Genomic DNA, 22,355 nt, shown 5'->3' with positions numbered 1-22,355 from the left:
GGAGTAATAGTCGAATTGGCTGGCAGTAAGCCGCGCGCCCGCGGCTGTCACGATAAACGACTGGGCCCTCCGCCCTTAGACAATTTCACTGGCTATACCGCTCATGAAGTCCTTTTTTTGTTTTATTTTTTTTTTGTTCTTTTTTTAAGAACATTAGCAATGGCCAGTGCGTAAGGTATGGAATTGTCCCATGGATAATGTTCTTTTTTTGTTAAAGTGAAAAAGAAATTTTTTAATGCCGTAATCTTTATAAGATTTTCGGAATTAAATTTTTTTGCGGTTTAATCCTTAGTTTTAACCAAAAGTATAGTTTAGTGAACAATTTTGTACAAGCATTTATTTTTTCTTTTATGTTAAAAAACCGATCGACACTCAACAGCCAAATAAACACAACAAATATAAAACTGTTAAATTATCGACATCGCGAACTAGCACAAAAATCACAAAGACCCATAAAGCGTTAGTTACCCCTAAATTACGCGACCCATACACTGTTATTATGGTACCCTATCTCGTTTTTTTATCAACTTGTATCGGCCACAGATCTAATAAAACTAATGACAGGATTCGACGCGGCTCTACAAGCGCCTATTACTCCGTAGTCTGTGGTAACGATCCCTTTTGTCATAGTGCACCGGCTTAACATTTGGCTAAGACGAATTATAAAAATGATTAATTATAGAGGTTTTTGTAAAAAAAATATAAAAAAAATACCGTGCTTACGAAAATAATATAAAAGCTTATTAGGAAACTTAATTATAAACATATTTGTTAATGATTGGAAAGAGAAAATTTTGGTAATTAACACGATTAAAGTTTTCTTTGACAATATTTGATATGTACTATGATTTACCTATAACAGCTGGATGATATGTTATGAAGAAGGTAAGTGTTACACAAAAATTACGCCGACAAAAATAACAATCCATAAACAACTTGCACAATATGTTTGTTTAAATGTTGTGATATCCAGTTGGATAATCAATTAAACAATTTTCATCGACACAACTTTATTAAAATCAACGGAATTAAGAACTAAATTCCCAAATAACCTGTTTCATCAATCAAATCGATCAATGAACTAATTGACACGTTAGCAGCAGGCGCGCGGCGGGAGACCGTTAACGCTTGTCACTTTTCCCGCCACACGACGTCATTGTTCGTATTTTTTTTTTCTTAGGCAATGGCGCACGTTTACATTTGACCAGCCAAATGACTTTTTTGATCAAAATAAAATTGAAAACTTGAAATTATAACATGAACATAACACAATAATGAAATGCAAAGTTATTTGTAGACCATTATTATTAAACAATATTATTAGCACTCGTTTTAATTGCTTACAATCTGAATATGACTGTATCATATTCTGGACTGAACAGAGGAGGACCTAATAAATAATAAATCATAAAAAATAATAAGCTCACGTCTCTTGCAATAGATACAGTTACATAATTAACGTGAGATATATTTCACAACAACTATACGTAATAAGCCATATCAAATTATCGTGTTTTTCTCAGATCCTCAAAAAATAAAAGCATATTATGATATCAAGCCTGAGTTTAGGGTCCCAACAATATGCACTTGGAAAGCCACGCGTCACCCATTAGGGGTAGCCGGTATAAAAAAATACTACTTCATTTTCTGACACGAGGCAACACTCGATACTACTACTTTATTAATTTTGACAGCTCTTGACATTACTGTTTTAATGTGGACAAAGCCGCAAAATGTAATTTTGTAATTAGATAATTAGGAACAACTTTTCTTAGAATAAAGTAAAATGCAGTCAATACGTTACCAGTTCTATCCGTTTTCACTTCTCACAAGGTGTCCTAATAACATTTTTCAAACCAATATCTGACACATAAACGTATGATACACGCGTCAAAGCATCTGCAACTTCAATTTAAATTTGGAATAGAACACGTGATAAGGGTTAGGGCTCAATCTACTGACATTTATACATTGTTTTAGAAGCTTTGAAATAGGTGATTGTTACTTCACGTTTCACAAGATTGTTATAAAAAGAGACATAACAATCTTATGAAACGTGATATAATATTATAAACAAAATTTTCTTATCGCTATCATATATTTTAAAGATTATTTTGATAAATTTAGGATAAATGATACCTTTCACATTAATAATAATCAGTATACTACAATCAGTAGAGTATAATATAAACAATTCAGATAAATAAAAAGAATAGTGTGCACCAATCTTAACCCCATGTTATTTCTTATTCCGCCACTATTCGTATGCGAGGGCGCGAATTGAAGGGATTCCATGTTTGAAAATACATTCGAATGTCAATTTAAAACGATTCCGCGCCATTGATCTTTCTGTATTTTTTAAATCTGTACCATTTTATCTATGCCAAAGCGTTTTTTCTATTTATGGTACTGAGAACAATATTTAAATATTATTGTATTCGAAACAAGATCTATTCTAATCATTTTTGTATTTGATATCTGTACGTCTCAATAGAAATAGCATCCAACTGATTTGCAATATAAAAATATCTGTTAGATATTGCAATGATCATAAACCATAGAACACTTCGTAGACAGTAGATAAAGAGATTCATGAACCTCCAAAACACAAAGAACTTGAAGATTTCTTGAACTCTATAGCTGGTATAAGTAATCTCAAAAGAATGCTTAAATTATTGATATTATGCGGAATATCTCACATGTATACACCTGTTCTCGAAATAAACGGCTTCAATTTGCATAATATAATCGTGAAATCGATTGAAATCACGCGACGTGCTGTATGGGGATAAATTTTTTTTTCGTTTTAAGACTAAGGATAATTTTATCTAGTACCAACTCTTAAGCAATAGGTGTTTAATAAAGAACATTGACAAATATTTTTTTTATATTATAACGAGTAAATGAGCTAATATAGTAAATAAATATATATAATAATAGAGTATAATGGTAGTTCGCCTAATGCTAAGTGATCAGCACCGACCAGGAACATTTGCAGAGGAAGGGCTACTCAAAATGCGTTTTCCGCTTTTAAGTATAAGGAAAGATTGGACGACGGGTATTGGAGAAGACATGGAAGAATAAGGATCGGATGGGGGAGCCCATTCACTGGATGTCACAAGAGCATGCTATTATTTCTCGCCGATTTTCTGTGGGGGTATGAAATTAGCACGTGACTGTCTTTGAAGTCGGTCTAGCAGTTACTGAGATAAGCTCGCTCGAACGAACGAACAAAGAACCAAATAAATCCTTCAGCTGTATATTATTACGAAAAGCTTAAGAAACTAGGACGTAGGTAGGTATATGTATATATAATTCACAAGAACATATAAAATCGACATTATACCAAGCAATCTATGTTATTTTATATTTAATTAGTAATAAATTATAAAAAAACTTGTTTCTGTTAGGATTCCTATGTCTTTTAAAACGCTAAAAATAATTAAAGACATCAATAATTCAAGATGGATCTAATAATTTTAACTAACTACATAAATTCTCAGACGCCACATAAATCAGGATGCTCTTGCTGTGGATTTATTACAACAATTATTTCGGTTTAATGGCTAGATTTAGGTATTTGATAAAGTCTAGGTATTCAAAATTATAACAAGAAGTCAGGCGGAATGGGTAATCATACTCAAACTTAAATTGATGATCAATCGGTTATAACCTAAGTATTGTTTCAATCAACTAATAAACACGCTGGATTCATTAAATTGTTGTACCTACTGTTAGATTTGTCACCGATCCTTGATATGGCTGAAAAGTTTGAGTTAAATTAAACTCAAACTCAAACTCAAATATACCTTCATTCAACTAGACTTCTTATAGAAGCACTTTTGAATTCATATTACATGAAGTCATATTACACAGTTATAACATTTACCACCGGTTCGGAAGGCAGTTTCTACAGAGAAGAGCCGGCTAGATACTCTGTAGTTGATCTTTTCTCTAATCTGTCCATTTAAAGTCAAAATCGAAACAAAGGAGTGGTAAATCTACAAACATATACTCAAACTCAAACTCAAACATATTCATTCAACTTGACTTCTTATAGAAGCACTGAGCATAAGGCGAAGTCATTAAAACCGCGTTAAAAATGTATGTATGTTTATTATCGTATCACAGCTCATCAGATCTGGATGAAATATATTACAGAATTTTTTCGATCCGGCTCCGCTGACAACAACAACAACTTTTTTGGGTTATATTTCGTATAAAATCTGACCTTAAACGCTTCAGTAAGAACAGAATAGGTTAATGATGACAGAACTTCGCTTATTTTGTGTTCATAATGATTTTATTCTATATGGTTATTATATTCCTAATGGTGAGCGCTCCCGTGAAATAAAAACAAATAATAAGGGTTATATGAGGTGAAAGGAATAGACTGGGAAGAGTAAGGAAAAGGATATGGGCCCCTAATTCCCCCCTCATACGCAGTAGCATTCGCATGTTTATATTCTTCTCCGATCTTTAGTAGGATGTGATTCGCTGTGCCAGCTGGCCCCATTCGTACCGAAGCGTACTCGACTCCAAGAATAATTTAAACTTATTCTCTGCTCCATCAATATTTTGAGCACAGAACTACTGGCCACTAATAAACAATTTAAACTAAAACTTGCGTAATTAGAGACTTTACAACGGATATTCAATGCGCTTTATTCGCCACTAGCAGTTCGCCCCGGCTTCGCCCGTAGTACATAATATATAGCTTATGTTACTCAGCGAAGTTGTAGCTTTCTAATGGTGAAAGAATTTTTAAAATCGGTCCAGTAGTTTTTGAGTTTATCCATTACAAACAAGCAAACAAAAATTCTTCCTTTTTATAAGATTAGTGTAGATTAGTGTATATAATATTGTCTATCTCGACATTTTGTAAGCACGGACACTATAATATATAATATAATTTAAGTAAATCTTAATATATATAAATCTCGTGTCACAATGTTTGTCCTCAATGGACTCCTAAACCACTTAACCGATTATAATAAAATTCGCACACCATGTGCAGTTCGATCCAACTTGAGAGATAGGATAGTTTATATTATTTCAATTACGATAAATGACTACCCGGGCGGAGCCGGGGCGTGCAGCTAGTATTTTATCTAAATTCCTTCCAGACTCTATAAAGACTAAACTTTTAAACAATTTAAATCGTGAAGAATGTAAATGCCTCGATCGTGGCATCTCGCGTGTCTGGAGCAATCAATCAGTCAAATTATATTGTCTTAGAGATCGGCCCAAATTGTGCCGAATGGGACGCGGATTAAATTGAAATGGGCCCATAATGCGCCCGATTCGATGGTGCACTTGTGATGCAGTTTAATTGTGTCGAATTACGTTTGAAATATGAGGGTTTAGAACCTACCTTTCTTGTATATGACGGACTAAAGTTCTGTTTCTGCTTTCGTGTTTGTGAAATTTCGTTTATTCTATCATTATTGTTAAGCTGCTTTTACTCATGAGAAAGTTTATAATGAATGGATGATGGTGATAGATGCATTTTATATACTTTTTAATGGAAAATCGGAATATGATCGGATCTGAATGAAATCTGGTACGGGTATTAATACTCTTGGGGGTAATGTCCTAGCTTTTACGCCCTCTTTGAGGCGATTGATTGATAATTTCTTAAGTCACACGTTGAACCTAATATATTCATATCTGTTTATTGGTTTATGCGTGAAGAAGAGACAAATATACAAAACTAGCAGCGTCCCGCGGTTTCACCCGCGTAAGTCCGTATCCCGTAGGAATATCGGGATAAAGAATTGCCTTTATGTTATTCCAGTTGTCCAGCTGTCTACGTACCAAATATCATTGTAATCGGTACAGTAGTATTTGCGCAAAAGAGCAACAAACACACACATCATTACAAACTTTCGCAATTATAATATTAATAGGTATTAGAAGGTAAGAAAAACTAAATGCTCAAATAAATGAATGTTATTATATATAAAATTACTGTGTCCACATATTATTATTATCTTAATAATACAAATATTGTCCCACAGAATTAGCTGCACTGTTTCTGTAATCTGTGGTAAAATACTTCTGCAGTTTTTGTGTTTTTTCGATTGTTCGTTTATTGCTGTGTTCTCTGGTAAAGTAAATAAATGTTTCCTTTTATTTTACGTGTCTACGTGTCCTGTGATCAATCTAAATCAGTGTGAGATTATGGGATGGGATCAACCACTCGTCGAAAATTATTATAATTCAGCTTTCGTGCTCGCCTCGTTTATTGGTACAAACACAATGATTTTACCATTTAATACCTTTCCAAAATAAATTATGATTGATATCTATTCACGTTGTATCATTTAAATTATAAAAGAAAATAAGAGTTGAAATTCTTTTAATGGCATGTTTTTATTAGTTTCAACAATTATATATCTAGATACGTTCACATAATTAATTGTAGGCGAGTTCGAGTTCTGTATATTGAATAAATAACAAATAATATCCCTTTATATAAGTATTTAAACCAAATATTTTGGAAAATGTTGTCTGTCTCGAGTTTTTATATGTTACTAGCATACCCGGTCACGCGTTGCTGTGGCTGCGTAATAATTAAAAGTAATAAGATTATAAATTATTGCGATAATTATTTGAAATAAAAACTATCTTATATCTTAAGTTGGACCAAATTACACAAAATGCCAATTTTCATTAAAATCGGTTTAGTTGGTGAAGAGTTCATTGGGTACATACATCATGACACTGGATTTTTATCTATTAAGATATCAAAAAATCATATGTTAAATGTTAACGTTTCTGAAATGTTATTTGACGAATTATACATATCTATATATATAAAATTCTCGTGTCACAGTTTTCGTTGCCATACTCCTCCGAAACGGCTTGACCGATTTTGATGAAATTTTTTGTGCTTATCCGGTATCTATGAGAATCGGCCAACATCTATTTTTCATACCCCCAAATGATAAGAGTAAGGCAGAACAGCGTTTGCCGGGTGCAGCTAGTATAAGATAGAAATAACGAATAAAGTTTTCGTGGTAAAATAATAACAGAGAGAATTTGATATTCAATATATTTATTAGCTAGCCTTGCTTTCTCGTTTTGTTTTGAAAAAACAATTGTTTGTTTCGTCAAATAATTGTTTTTCATTATTTATTTCTTTCTATCTCTCTGTCTTCCAGGCTGATTGTAAATTGTCAACTTGCAGATTTAAACAATGTTAATGTTTACAATTTGTATCACCTATTGCTCATTATATTGTATTTAAATGTGAAAATTTTAACAGTTAAATAAATAAATGAAAAACTAAACTGATCTATTTATCAATCCACTCATTCAACAACACTAGCGCACAGACGGAAAGATCGAACGAAATTCTCAGAAAACTAACATCTGAGAGAAAAAATGTGGCCGTAAAGCACATTCTGTTTATAATTGCGAGGCGCGGGCCGGTCCCCACCTCTAATTGCGGCCTTAAATATAGTGATTTCGTATGTTTTATGACCTCTGATGTATCTTTGTTTCGAATTTTTTTGAACTCGGCCCTACAAATGAGGTTGTTTGTTGTTACGGCGGTTTATATCGTTATATATTTGTGTTGTCGCTGTGTTTCTGTTAGAAAACATTGATTATTATAGAAACAAATTGTTTAATGGTAATTAATGTTTAGGTTCTTAATATTGTAGAGGTGACGTTGTACGGGGTAATATATATCTACTGAAATTCTTTTAGCAATAGAAAGCACACGCCTAATTTTATACATTATTTATGTGTTAAGTATATTTATTCATTTTGATAAAATCCGGCGATGCCGGGTCAAGCGGCTAAAATCAACGAAGACAGAGTCATCATACGAAAGAAAATTGTACTATAGCAATAACTACAAAGGCTTTAGTTCTAGTTAAAACACCTAATAGATATATGTTACTACAAAACTAATTTAGCCATCGTCGCAAATAAGTATAACCAGTGCTAAGAGTTTGACGTGATATGTACCTAGGTGTAACTCACGGATAAACCGAATTTATTTTTTTAGCTTAAAATCCATAGAGCAGTTTTGGAGTTAAATAATTTTGTTATCGCTACTAAACTGACAAATTCTTAGGTATATAGGAACTCCATAAGGTTACAGAGTCACCATATTCCTTAGATGTTTAACAATCTTTTCAAATTGTGTAGGCTGTATTCTATAGTAATCAACATTTTTGATACATTGTTAAGTAATAATGTCCTAAATTACACGTCGCGTGCCGAAGCCACAAATGCCAGAGTAATAATGGTCGACATGTTTGGAATATTTTTAAAATTACCTTTAATGTAATTGAGGACTATGATAGCCATCTTGAATTTTATCTGTGGGTAAATTCGGAGCATGTGTTATCTGTAATGTAGAACATAATATATAAAATTAAAAAAATAACTCTTTGAAACATGTCTCAGATAAGTGCGTATCTAGAAGGGTATGTCATGGGGGTCATACCCCACTCCCTCTTCAATAGGATAATATTTGATTTTGGTTATGAAATATAGGCTAATATTTTTAAGTTCAGTAGCTTCTTTATTTATTAATAAAATAGTTTTTACTTTTTGTGTATCTATTATAATCTGCATTAATTATAACTTTTTTTTTGACCAGATTATGACTGAAGCCTGACTGTGTCTCCCCTGTATGTAAGGATACATCAACAGAAAAACGGCCCTACACGAAATAATCTGTAAGTTGTTTTTAATGATCAATTTCGAACCATATCTAAATAACGTCGATTAAAAACTGTTGCTTCTATTTTTATATAAAAAAAACGAATCAAATCGAAGTAACCAAAAAACAATCCACACCGACACAATAACCCAATTCTTCATTATGTCATTTTGAATTTATTAGTAAAAACTGCCGTTAATAACGTATCTAACGGGCCGCCATAACAAATCGGGCGGTAAAACAAAACGATTCCAAATTCGAAAATGTAGTGAATTTATCAAACGCGTTTGACAGTTTGGATAATTTTTTAATTGACAAAGGTGGCGCGGGTCACCGTGATGAATTGAAGAATGAGTTGCTAATGCGTTTCGCCGATTTTGCCTACAAATAAAAACACTTTTCATTTCCTTGCTCGGTTACCGTAAAAACAAGACAAATGTACCTCTACGCTCTAATTAAATTGTTCAAACTGCATCTGAATGTTTTATTAAGTTTCGTTTTTTACTTAAGAACGCATCTGCTAATCTAAAAATATATATTATTTAACCACAAGCAAGCTTTGTTATTGTTATTGTTACTCTTTATACGCCTACCAAATGTCCATCACCGCGGGCCGGTTGTGATGGCAACACTGTTTAAACGTTTAATTACGTAGAATTTGGAATGGCGGGAAATTTGAAATGTTTGGCGGCACCGCAATGAACAATGCGTCGAATTTGACAGCTGTTTTTAAAACTTTCTATGGTTTTTAAATATCGGGCTTTATTACAGGTGAGAAATGAGGTTTCAATGTGTAATTAAACGTAATTTTTGAAGCGGATATCAAAATAAACAACATTACCATAACTTGTATAGCCATACAAGTTGTATAAACATGCATAAATTAATAATAAAAGATACTTTTTTACGGTCTCTTAAAGTCTTACAAATGCAAAAATAAGTGTACCTTTGTTTGATCGTGTCCTCTGAATGTAGGTATTCGAATGAAATTGCATTATTCGGGAAACCTAATCTTGGAAAAGTTATTTATATCTAGCTTTTGCCCGCCGCTTCTTACTCGTTAAACTCGGTGTAGTTAAATAGACGTTTTTATACAGATAAACCTTCCTCTTGAATCACTCTATCTATTAAAAAAAACTGCATTAAAATCCCTTACGTAGTTTTAAAGATTTAAGCATACATAGGGACAGAGAAAGCAACTTTGTTTTATACTATGTATAAAACATAAAATAGGTAATTGAAATAGGGGCTTAAAATATGTAGGTACATATTAGATCCGACAGTCCCACAATATAGTCAGCAAGCGAACCCGTCGGCACGAAGTTAATCAGCGGGTGTGATACATAACAATTATGAATTTATTGAGCTACATGAATATATAATAACATATCGAATACATAATATCGAAATATAATATAAAATGATATGGAATCGACATATTGCAATAACTAAACTCCAACAAATCTATAGGTACCTACCTATATCTACTATTTTATAAGAATACTAGCTGCGCCCCGCGGTTTCACCCGCGTAAGTCCGTATCCCGTAAGAATATCGGGATGAAACGATGCCTATATGTTATTCCAGTTGTTCAGCTGTCTACGTACCAAATTTAATTGCAATCGTTTCAGTAGTTTGCGTGAAAGAGTAACAAATATCCATAGATACATATTTCCATCCATACTTACAAAATTTCCCGTTTATAGTATTAGTAGGAAGATAACACGTCAAAACCTAAGTTATAACTAATTATTTACAAACTTATTTCAATAAAATAACCCTTCATTTTAAATTGTGTTACCATAAAATTTAACTAAATTATAAAGAAGTTATACTAAAATAAATTTGTACCTAATGTTGTTTCTGATATGTGCATAAACAAACAAAAGGACAAATGTTTTCTACTGCGATTGAAAGCAAATTAAATAATATGTTTGTTCCGTATATTATTTCAGTTCTTAAGTAGGTGTTTCAAATAAGATTTAATATTTGAATTATATGATTTCACATACAACAACGTTTTTAGAAAAAATACTACAAAATCATGCAGTTACGAAAGTAACAATTTATGTTTATTCATCATTTTTATTGTATGAAATAAATACCGATTTTAAGTTGCATCTATGTAAAAGATATTTCTAATTTCTAACAAGAATTAAGAGATATATAGGGCCAAAACAATGACTTCAGAAGATTGTTAATTCAATAAATTACTAATCTTTTTTGATTAATCTCTGGAGACCATAAGCATTGGTACGTACTGGGTACCTACTGTTATTTTAAATTAGGTAGACATGTACATTTATCGAATATGATTAGGAAAATGCAGATTTTATTTTAATATCTTCCTCTTAAAGATTTTACAACAAAGATTGTAAGAACTGAGATAAAAACTAAACGCGCTTTATTTTTTTTTACGTAGTTCACGTAAAAGCTGGAATAAAAAATTGTTAAATTGTTATGAACATAGGTTGGTACCGAAGGTTTATAGACAACTTGAAAAAAAGCATGAATGAAAACACCAATAAATCAACAAACGTGATTTTTGCCAGCACAATCAGAATAGACAGGATCCCTGGTTCACGTCGCATAAAAACCGTCCATCAATAACGTGACTAATCGAACGGAAATTCAGCAAACTCCCACACAATTACATTAAAATAACACTATACAAATCGTTGTGCAACTCTATCGTGCACCAAGAGAATCCGCCAAACTGTAAACAGGTGTAAAAACGCGTAAAGAGTCTATTCATCTAACAATACGACGACCTAATCAAACGTCGACAAAAAATAGCATCGATGGCCTTATACGCAATGCACACGATAACAGAACGTCACGTCAAATGCTCACTTAACCCTACAATAACCATAAAGAATTACAATTAATCGCTTCGCAGTGAAATGCCACTGCACGGCTAAAAAACGTCAAAATATTGTCAGCTTTCGCATAGCGCCCCGCTGCGGAGCGAGGGCGATAGGAGCCAATGGGGAGGCCAGCCGGCCGCCGAATGCCTCTCGCGGGCCAATGACTACCCGGGGCGGAGCCTCCAGCGACGCGAGCCTTTCGCCCCCAGCTAAAACCTTTTCGCCTCCAGTCGTTTACAGATAAGCCTGCGGGATGGTCGATTATTATTACATTTTCTACGCGTGATTCTGTGATCTACGCTTCGCCCGAGGCGCTGGTGAATCGATAGGATGTTGAGAGTGTGCCATACGATCCGTGTTGAGCTTTCTCGATTGTGATAAACTTTGTGCGTACTGTGATATGTTTGCCTTATAGATATAGCGGCATGAATCTTTATATGCAGTGCCATCGTGAGGTAAGCTTTATTTTACATTTTTGCATGAGCTAACGAAATTTTCGTGGTTTTTCGACGTTTTTGTATAACTTGTGAATGTTATGTTTATGTAACAAGACTATGAGTAAGAGGAATTATCTGCATTCATTCAAACAAACAACTAATTAATGATAAGCGTTCACAATTAGAATAAATATATTATTAGATTCTGTGCTAAGTTCTAAGATTAATTACATCTAAAACGAAGTGCATCAAGGTTTACACAGGTCTGTAATTGACTTATACATAATTGGATAAACAATTATCATAAATAATCATAATTGACTCTAGAATATATTAGTTTTAGCTTAATTATATGTATCTAGACATAGTTAAAAGTTACCGCTTCCACATTTAGCATTTAACGTATTGAGGGTACATAATTATTTTATAAGTTTTGTTCCAAACCTTTGTGGTCTCTAAGAGAACAAAGATTAAATATTACAAAATACATATTAATATTGATTATTACTATTTCATTGTTATATTACCTAAATACTCGATTATAACAATTTGAAATTGTAATTTGATATACATATATGATTTTTTTCCAGAGATTTAAAAATAGAACATTTACAGTTACTTATATAACATGCGTTTTAAAATAATAATAACATTTAAAAAAATTAACATTTAATGTGTTCTTTGTATTTAAATAGATATGGAATTAAGGTACTTAGGCCTAGCTACTCCATCGGCGCCAAGATATCTTTAAAATGGCTAAAAACGAACTAACAATGTTATAAAATGTTATAAAACTGTTGCGTAGTATTTTCTAAAATTTCATTGTTTAATTTGCCGAAAGGTTTTATAAGTGATGCCCAGAATATTATTCTAAAGGTTCCAGCAAACGAAAATAGTATTAGCATTTATAAAAGGTATTTAAATGTGCATATATGTATAAAAATTATTAAACTTATTTACTTTGATATATATTATTACTAATTACAACTAAGTATATATAATAAAACATCTACGTATAAAAATACTGCCTCTTCACACCTGGTGTTGGTGAATTGATTGAATTTATTTGGATATAGTTTAAGACCCGTGACGCATCTCGGGAAAAACTATCCTATGACCTTAAATAAGATCCCTGAAATGAACCTGACAACGCGACAACATCCAATAATATGACGATTCAAAAGTGCTTTTATAAGAAGTCTAGTTGAATGTATAAATGTTTGAGTTTGAGTTTTATCCTATAATAGCTGCGCCCCGCGGTTTCACTCGCGTAAGTCCGAATCTCATAGGGATATCGGTATAAAAAGTTGCCTATATGTTATTCCAGTTGTCCAGCTGTCTACGTACCAAATTTCATAGTAATCGGTTCAGTAGTTTTTGCGTGAAAGAGTAACAAACACACACATCCTTACAAACTTTCGCATTTATAATATTAGTAGGATTATGATTGTACCAAACAACCAGTTCCACAACAGCGTCCGTTTAATAGTTATATTTATCACATACCCATATTCACTACAAAGGTTTTATACAACTACGATTATCACTGGGAGCGTAAAATAAATTTGACCATTTAAAAACCGGACAGGCTATAATTATGCGCCCCAGAACTGGCTTACGTACGTTAATTGTACGGAAAATTATATGAAAGACATCCTTGTGATGAAATAAAATGCTAGGCTTTCTTCGAATGCTGCTAGCTGACCCACGCATACGTTTTATGTGATTGTCGGTAAAGGAGTGATGCCTGATGGTAAGCGCTACCACCGCCCATGAAAATTTGCAGGTGAAAGGTCGTTTGCAGACCTTACACCCCTACAAATGGATTGGCGACTATAAATGGAAAGGGATAAAGAAAGGATTGACGAGATGAATAAAGGAGGATTCCGAAAGGTAAGGAAAAGGATCCGGCTCACCCATGATCGTCTGCTCTTAAAAGGAAGACGTTTATAACATTTCTTATTACTATTATTTGTCGCGTGTGTATGTCACGGTTAAGTTGTAAAAAACGTTAGATTATAATCTAGCTCGATATGCCAATTGTTAGATTATAGTGAACCGTAACATATGCTCGCAATTGAATGCATTGCTTTTTCGTTACGCTATTAATTCTACTAATCCTACTAATATTATACTACTTCCTACTAATATTATAAATGCCAAAGTTTGTAAGGATGTGTGTGTGTGTTTGTTGCTATTTCACGCAAAACTACTGAACCAATTGCAATGAAATTTGCTACGTAGATAGCTGGACAACTGGAATAACATGTAGGCAACTTTTTATCCCGATATTCCTATGGGATACGGACTTACGCGGGTGAAACCGCAGGACGCAGCTAGTAGCAATATATAGCGTATTATACCAAAAATATAGTTTTCCCAAACGCGCATAAGTTATTTTTGTTTTTGTGAATGTTTTTATCTTTAATTGCTGTGCTTAATGTGGTAAGACTTCATATTTTTGTATAATATACTCATAGAGAAAGTTGCCTATGTAACAACTGTTAATGAACCTATTATAAAAATAAACAAACAAATGATACGGTTTTATTGTGGTAGTCGAGCACGCTTCGGCACGAATTGGGCCAGCTCACACAGAAAACCGGCGTGAAATAGTGGCATGCCACTGTGTTTCGTACGGTGAGTAGAGGAGACGGAGGCCCATTTCCTTTTCCTCACTCATCCCAGTCCATTCCTTCTTTCCAGTCTTTAATCCTTTCCTTTTCCCTTCCCCATAAAAGCGGGCTGCAAATTCGTAGAGGCACTACCTTTGCGAATGTTCATGGGCGGTGGTGATCGCTTATCATCAGGCGAACCACAAGCTCAGTTTCCCGCTATGACATAAAAAAACATCGATTGTAAATTATATTTTAAAATATTGCGTTAAATTATAAGCAGAATGCTTACGGATCATAATTTTTCTATAGATTACAATTTTGCGACACGGATTATAATATAACTGTGTTTACTATTAATTGTGACATATACAAAAGCATTCATCGATAAATAAACTTTCAAATAAAACAAAATTAATTCGAACCGGTCGTTTCTGAGACTAGATCTTTCAAACTAACTTTCTGTGGGTACAGTGACACGAATTTATCCTGGAAATTGTGAGAAATTTTAAAAATGTTGAATTGTCGCTGTCTACTGCGAGTTCTATGTGTTTTGTTGCTATATTCTATGCTAATATTGGCATATTCAACAATTAAAATGTAGGAAGTAAGCTAATAAAAGTAATGCACAAAATATTACTCTGGAGATTAAATATTATTCTGAAGATTAAGTACTCTGGAGATTAAATATTATTATTCTGATTCTATATATCTTGTTTTCTTTTTATATATAAATATCAATTGCTGTTCGTTAGTCTAGCTAAAACTCGAGAATGGCTGGCCTGATTTTTAGTATCATGTTTTTGGTGCATTCTGAATAGTCCAGGGAAGGTTTCAAAGTTAAGAATAATACGGAGGCGGGCGGGAAGCTAGTCTGAAATATAATTCTTAAATATTTCACAGAAGCGATTCATTTCAGAGTTAATGTGTCATCTTCTGATATGAAAGGACGGTCACTGTTTAACCCTTCGAATACTTAATAATTATAAGTAACACAGTAATAGTAGATACTTTACTAAGCACGTCATAATTATAGTGTTCGCGTGTTTTTCCTTATGAAAATGATTAAAAACATAGAATTAGGCATACTTACATTAGGTCATGAAATCTTTATGTCCAACCATCAGAATTATCTAAATTTTAAATGGATACCTAGGTATGGTCCTTACCACTGAGAGGCAAAATATTAATATCGTGTAGTATTTATATACTTTATATACATAAAATAGTGGTAGCTTGGGACGTACGTCCACCAGTGCTCAGACCTTTTATATGTGATGATCACCACTATTTCTGGGGATTAGATAGTACAGCATATGAATTGGATAATTTTTTTAAATCCTAATCCTACTTTTTACTAGACGCTCGTCCCGGCTCCGCCTGGATATCAAGATTCCTGTTTTATCCCAAGGGAACGCATCGGGATAAACAGTATCCTGTCACCCAAGTCAGCTCATAATCTGTCTTCATATCAAATTTCATCAAAATCTGTACAGTAGTTTCGGTGGATTGACGGACAAACATCCAAACAAAAAACTTTCGCATTTATATTATTAGTGTGATATAGTGCTATGTGATAATAAAACCAGTAATTATTATTGAAGCAAATTCATCGACAAAAGCTAGCCGCCATTTGTGTCTGTATGCTTAGATCTTTAAAATTACTCAACAGATTTTGATGGTTTTTTTTTGATAGAATGATTCAAGAGGAAGATTTATATGTAAAATATTTCTGTGGGTATATGAGTATATTTATATGTGTGTAGTGATTTTATTGAAAAAGCGGTGGAATTTTACTACGAATTTAACGCGTGCAAAGTCGCGTGCAAAAACTAGTATTTAAAAAAAACACACTGTAATAGATAGGTTAATACATAGTTAATACCTATTAATTATTATATCTATATATATAAAATTCTCGTGTCACAGTTTTCGTTGCCAAACTCCTCCGAAACGGCTTGACCGATTCCTCTGAAATTTGGTAAGCATATTGGGTAGGTCTGAGAATCGGCCAACATCTATTTTTTATCCCGATATTCCTACGGGATACGGACTTACGCGGGTGAAACCGCGGGGCGCAGCTAGTCCATATTATAATATGCTCTAGTCAGTCACATATAAATTATTCTAATGTCTATGATAATAATCTCATTATAATTACATATTTCTGTATCACATTTAGTTCACGATAATTACAGGTATTATGTGGTATTATAAAGGATAGATTAATACGAGCGACTGATTGAACATATTAGGCTGAAGTTGTATATAAAAACTAGCTGCCTAACTTGCCGCCCCGCGGTTTCATCCGCTTAAATCCGTATCCTGTATGAATATGGGGATAAAAAGTTGCCTATATGTTATTCCAGTTATTCAGCTATCTACGTACCAAATTTCGTTGCAATCGGTTCAGTAGATATTGCGTGAAGGAGTAACAAACACACACACATCCTTACAAACTTTCGCATTTATAATGTTAGTAGGAAGGATAGGATAGGATATTAGTAGGATGTCGTCGTTAGATTGTAAAACCGTTAGGTTATCGTCTACCTTGCGACTTTGTAAGCTATCGACAAATTGTTTTTTTTTTTTTTTTTTTTTTTTTTTTATGTTACAGTCGGCAATGGAGCTGGTGGGACGCCTGATGGTAAGCGCTACCACCGCCCATGAACATTTGGAGAGGCATAAGGTCCATTGCAGACCTTACGCCTCTACAAATGGATTGCCGACTTTTTGGGAAGGGATTAAGAAAGGATTGGCGATAGGAATAAAGGAAAGGACTGGTAAGGGTCAGGAAAAGGATATGGGCCTCCGGCTCCCCCACTCACCGAACGAAACACAGCAGAATGCTATTTCACGCCGGTCTTCTGTGGGGGTGTGGTACTTCCCCGGTGCGAGCTGGCCCAATTCGTGCCGAAGCGTGCTCGACTACCACATACAAAATTGTAATCCTTAACATACCATTTACAATAATGAAATGCATTATTAATCGGTAATTTACAATCTATAGAAGTGAAATCGTTAAATAAGCCTACTATAATAGGTTAGGTTAGGTTCGGTTTACTAAAAACAACATAAAAATATGAGCTCTGTCGACGAACAACGTTCAAGAGAAGTATATACTCGGTATAATATATATCTGCGATGCGTTCTAAATATATATCTATTTCAATCTATGAAGAGGTTTTTTGTTTGTTTGAACGCACTAATCTCATGAGCTACTGGTCCGATTTGAAAAATTATTTCAGTGTTAGATAGCCCATTAATTGAAAAACGCTTGTATGTACCACGGGCGAAGCCGGGGCAGACCGCTAGTATAGAATAATAATTATAAGTGTATAGTAGGCAGAATTGCGAGCAGACAGGCGGAAAAGCTTGAGGAATGGACAAAAGAAGTTTATCGGATAAAAAGAACCTATATCTAGATATTGAGTGTGGGAGTCGTACGCTTCGACATCAATTGGGCCATATCGCACCAGGGAAGTACCACACCCTCACAGAAAACCGGCGTGAATTAGTAACATGCAACTGTGTTTCGTACGTAGTGGGGGAGCCAGAGGCCCGTATCCTTTTCCTCACCCGTCCCATTCGATTCCTTTATTCTCGACGTCGAGCAACTATAGAGTTCGGCTCTTCTATGAAACTGCTTTCCGATTTTTTTTTTTATAATTATTTCTATGTTGTGACGATTCAAATCTTCTATGATAATTTTAACTGAATAAATATATGTTTGAGTTTGAATAAATCCTTTCTTATCCTTTGCCTTTCAAAGCGGGCAACGTATTTGCAGCGGCCCCTACCTCTGCAAATGTTCATGGGCAGTGGTGATCACTTACCAACTGATGAACCACCAGCTCAGTTTCCTGCTATGGCATATAAATATAGCTGTAGATAAACATAATATGATAAGTTCAGACTTAAGATCAATTATAGATGTAGGTACCTATCCATAATTAACGTAGGTATAGCCTATAGTGTATGTATAAAAACTGCTAGCATTTGCCATACCTGTAACCTATCTTACATATTAATGAGACAAAAATTTATTACGCACAGAAATTAACAAAAATAATAACAAAATTAAATATGTTGCAATTAATATATTAACTCAATAAACAGCTCAGTAAATATCAATTTAAAAGATCAATTAAAACATAATAACCTACAAGTAGATACGACAATGCCCAAAGGAAATGCCTTTCTTAAAAACCTGCGCGATCCCATTAAAGCGCTGTCATCGCTCACTTGATAGGATTTAAATTAGCCGCCACAATAAAGCTCCTGTCAAATTCGCCATTAATTTCGAATTTCGAATTTGAAACGGGAACGGTGTTGCCAGTGCGGAATTCTATGGAACGCACGCTTTGAATCGTGACAAATTAATTTCGCGCGGACTCTTTGTGTTGGCAACATTTTGACAATTAAATAATCATTACGGTTACGCGATTATGGCAATCTTTCAATTACCTTAAGCATCTTTTGGAAACAAAAAAAAAACGTCGGCATAATTTTGCAAACCCCTGTCTTATAATAATCTTATTATAACATTATTGGAACTGATTTATTTTACTTCCTTTTACGCAAGTGTAAATTTACATTTGTTTCAATGTTTATTTATTTTGTAAGTAATTAAACGTAACGAGTTTTGGGTTACTTCTTTTTCACGTAAGTATACTACCTGAAACCACAATTACTACTCTTTCAAAATCTTAAATAAATTAACCACATTCTACTCCATTAATTTCGAATCCTTACTATAATCATCTCGTTAATCCCTTTGAAAAAAAAACACCCACATTGCCATACCGAAAAATGAGCCAAAATGTCATCACACGTCATCCGCCCACAGACCACAAACGCGGCCTTTAATCAATTCGAAATTCGAACCCCATCTAATTGCCTCCAAATCCACCTTTCAATAAGTATCGCTGATATATTTTAATAGTCAATAATACAACACTTTTATTTTTATTGTTAACTTTAGTAGTGTTTCGTTCGAATGAGCGTGTCGTGTTTTGATTTATTTCCAATGATATGTGGCTTTAATTTTAATACGGTATTCATTAATAACTTTACTTTGTACTTTTTTGTTGTTGTTCGAATCAATTTTGTGTGTCATAAAGTTTAAATGGCAGGAACTACTTTGGTTTTTCTTTTAAATGTAATGGGAAGTTGAATTTGACTTGAGTATAATTATGTTTGCAGATTTACTGGTCACACCATCGCATCCTAACTTAATAAATGTTATTTCATAAATAAGAACAATTTTTTTTACCTAGTGGCTTATGGATTTTCAGAATAAAATTCTTCCGAAAACATTGACGTGTAAGTGTGGAAAGTAGTAGTAGTAAGTAGTAGTATGTGGGAAGGGATGAGTCTCTATTACTCTCTCTTGGAGAAAAGATGATGGAATCTAGGTGAGATATTGAATATTAAAGATTGTAAATAACAGATTCATTACAAAATGTTATCATTATATACATAAGGGCAGTTAGGCTCACCCCAATTATTAACTCGAACTAAATCCGGATAATACAACAACAATAATGTTCTAAATATCCTCATAGATTGATTAAGAATTGACAATCCTACTAATATTGTAAACGCGAAAGTTTGTAAGTATGGATGGATGGATGGTTGTTTGTCACTCACACGAAAATGGGTTATGGTTAATGGCTAAAGGCTTAATGGTTGGCGAAACAAAAATGAAATTTGGTATTGAGATAGAGTATAGTCTGAATAAGCACATATGCTACTTTCTATCTGAAAGCCACGCGAGTGACGCCACGGGTTACAGCTAGTCTTATTATAATAATTTGAACTACAAACGTTCGTAATTACTTGTATTTTCCGCTTTGGTACCTACGAGAATAGAATCCATAACACTGAAACATAAATCGAACCATATTTCATCGGACAGTTTTTCAAAAGCAATTTGTTAGCACACAAATACAAAATACATTCTATTGTACCGATACCACCGATCGCTTTCCTAACTCATAACCGGAATTTATATCTGACATTATTCATATCTTCCCGCCGTTGTTTCCCCTAATTAGAACCCATTCAAGCGTACCCCATTAAAACTCGTCTAAATTAAAACTCAAATAACTTACTAACTAGACGTATAAATCATGTCGTACAGAAAGACAATAAAATATATTGTCCAGTCGAACGATCGTCCAATAATTAAAACAACAATACGCTGACCGGGTAATTAAAATAAACTAATTTCTAAATGCGAGTGGCCGTTTTATGAATGGATAGTCTATGGTTGTTTTTTGTTGTTGGCAACATTTCTCATTTTCTGTCCGCGCTCTGACAGTTCCGTCGACGGCGTTCTTTTTTCGAAGTGCGAGCTCGCAGCATGCCGTCGTAGCAACCGTTCGTCGTTAAAATTATCTCATTTTAATTTTTTCAAATAGCACCGCGATTAATAATGTTAATAAGATTCACTGAATTAAAGCCGTTATTTATTGTATTCCATTTGCCGCTCAAGCGGAAAAGCTCTGCTAAGGCCGTATAAGACAAAAATCCTTTCTCACGCTAAGCCTTCTCGAATTAGATGGATATTTTATTTTCGTACAAATCTGGATGAGCAAATCAACGACCGTAATTACAAGTTTGGGAGGAATTTGAAAATGGAATCGGACTCCGCGTGCACGGTAGCAATAACGTGCAATTTAAATGTTTTAAATTTCGAACACGATTCTTGTGTTACTTATATTCGGAACACGCATGCACTTGATTGGCCTTATTTAAAACAAAGAAATGATTTTGTGCAAGAAAGTTATAATAAGCATTTTTAGCAATTTTAAATAAGTTATTTGTACTGAAAAATGTTAAATCTTTCTATCATATAACGTTTAAATCTTTAATTTTTAGTAATTGCTTTATAATTGAGAAATATTGAAAGAATAGAAAAAATTTGATCACGAGGCGGGATTCGAACCCGCGTCTTTTTTATCTGTCCATACTGTAACAACCGTGGTATCCTTTAGGTATCCTTTAGGTAATACCGAAAGAGTAGAAGAAATTCGATATTGCGCATTGCTGAGGCGGGATCATGGGTGACCGAGAGGCGTTGCTGTGGTTTCGCAAAAAGACGCGGGTTCGAATCCCGCCTCACGATCAAATTTTTTCTATCCTTTAAAAATTTCTCATATAACGTTGCACAAAACGATATCAAATCAACCAAAAATATACCAAGTGATTTCTTTAAAATAAAGAGTACAGGTATTAATATAAAGGGAAAAAACACCAGAATGCATATAAAAAAGCTATTATGTTAAATTCGTAACTCACGGATATATTAAGAGGCCTATATCCTTTTCTTTCCCAGTCCATTCCTTTATTCCTTCCATCAATCCTTTCCTAATCCCTTCCCAATTAAAGTCGTCAATCTATTTGAAGAGGCGAAAGGTCTGCTATTGACCTTACGCCTCTCTAAATTTTCATGGGAGGTGGTAGCGCTTACCATCAGGCGACCCACCAGCTCCATTGCGGACTAGGACCGAGGAGCCGGAGGCCCGTTTCCTTTTCCTCACCCGTCCTAGTCCATTCCTTCTTTCCAGTCATTAATCCTTTCCTTTTCCCTTACCCCATAAAAGCGGGCAGCGCATTCACAGAGGTACTACCTTTGCGAATGTTTATGGGCGGTGGTGATCGCTTTACATCAGGCGAACCACCAGCTCAGCTGTCCGCTATAACATAAAAAAAATATATATATATCAATAACCATAATCTCAAAATG

General features: G+C 34.0%; 1 protein-coding gene across 1 annotated transcript in view; it reads left to right on the top strand.

Annotated features, from left to right (window-relative positions):
- The first annotated feature begins 11,807 nt into the window (after window positions 1-11,807).
- LOC119837044 (transcription factor AP-2-epsilon) overlaps window positions 11,808-22,355 on the top strand; it is a 54,711-nt gene continuing 44,163 nt past the window's right edge. Inside the window, exon 1 of the mRNA XM_038362532.1 lies at window positions 11,808-12,005. Within this exon, the coding sequence (XP_038218460.1) occupies window positions 11,976-12,005 (30 nt within the window). The 5' untranslated portion in view covers window positions 11,808-11,975. The remainder of the gene's footprint in view (window positions 12,006-22,355) is intronic.

Source organism: Zerene cesonia, chromosome 26, assembly GCF_012273895.1.
Source record: "Zerene cesonia ecotype Mississippi chromosome 26, Zerene_cesonia_1.1, whole genome shotgun sequence".
NCBI classification, from domain to species: domain Eukaryota; kingdom Metazoa; phylum Arthropoda; class Insecta; order Lepidoptera; family Pieridae; genus Zerene; species Zerene cesonia.
The sequence above is the reverse complement of the archived record's forward strand: the minus strand, read 5'-3'. Positions and strand labels throughout refer to the sequence as shown.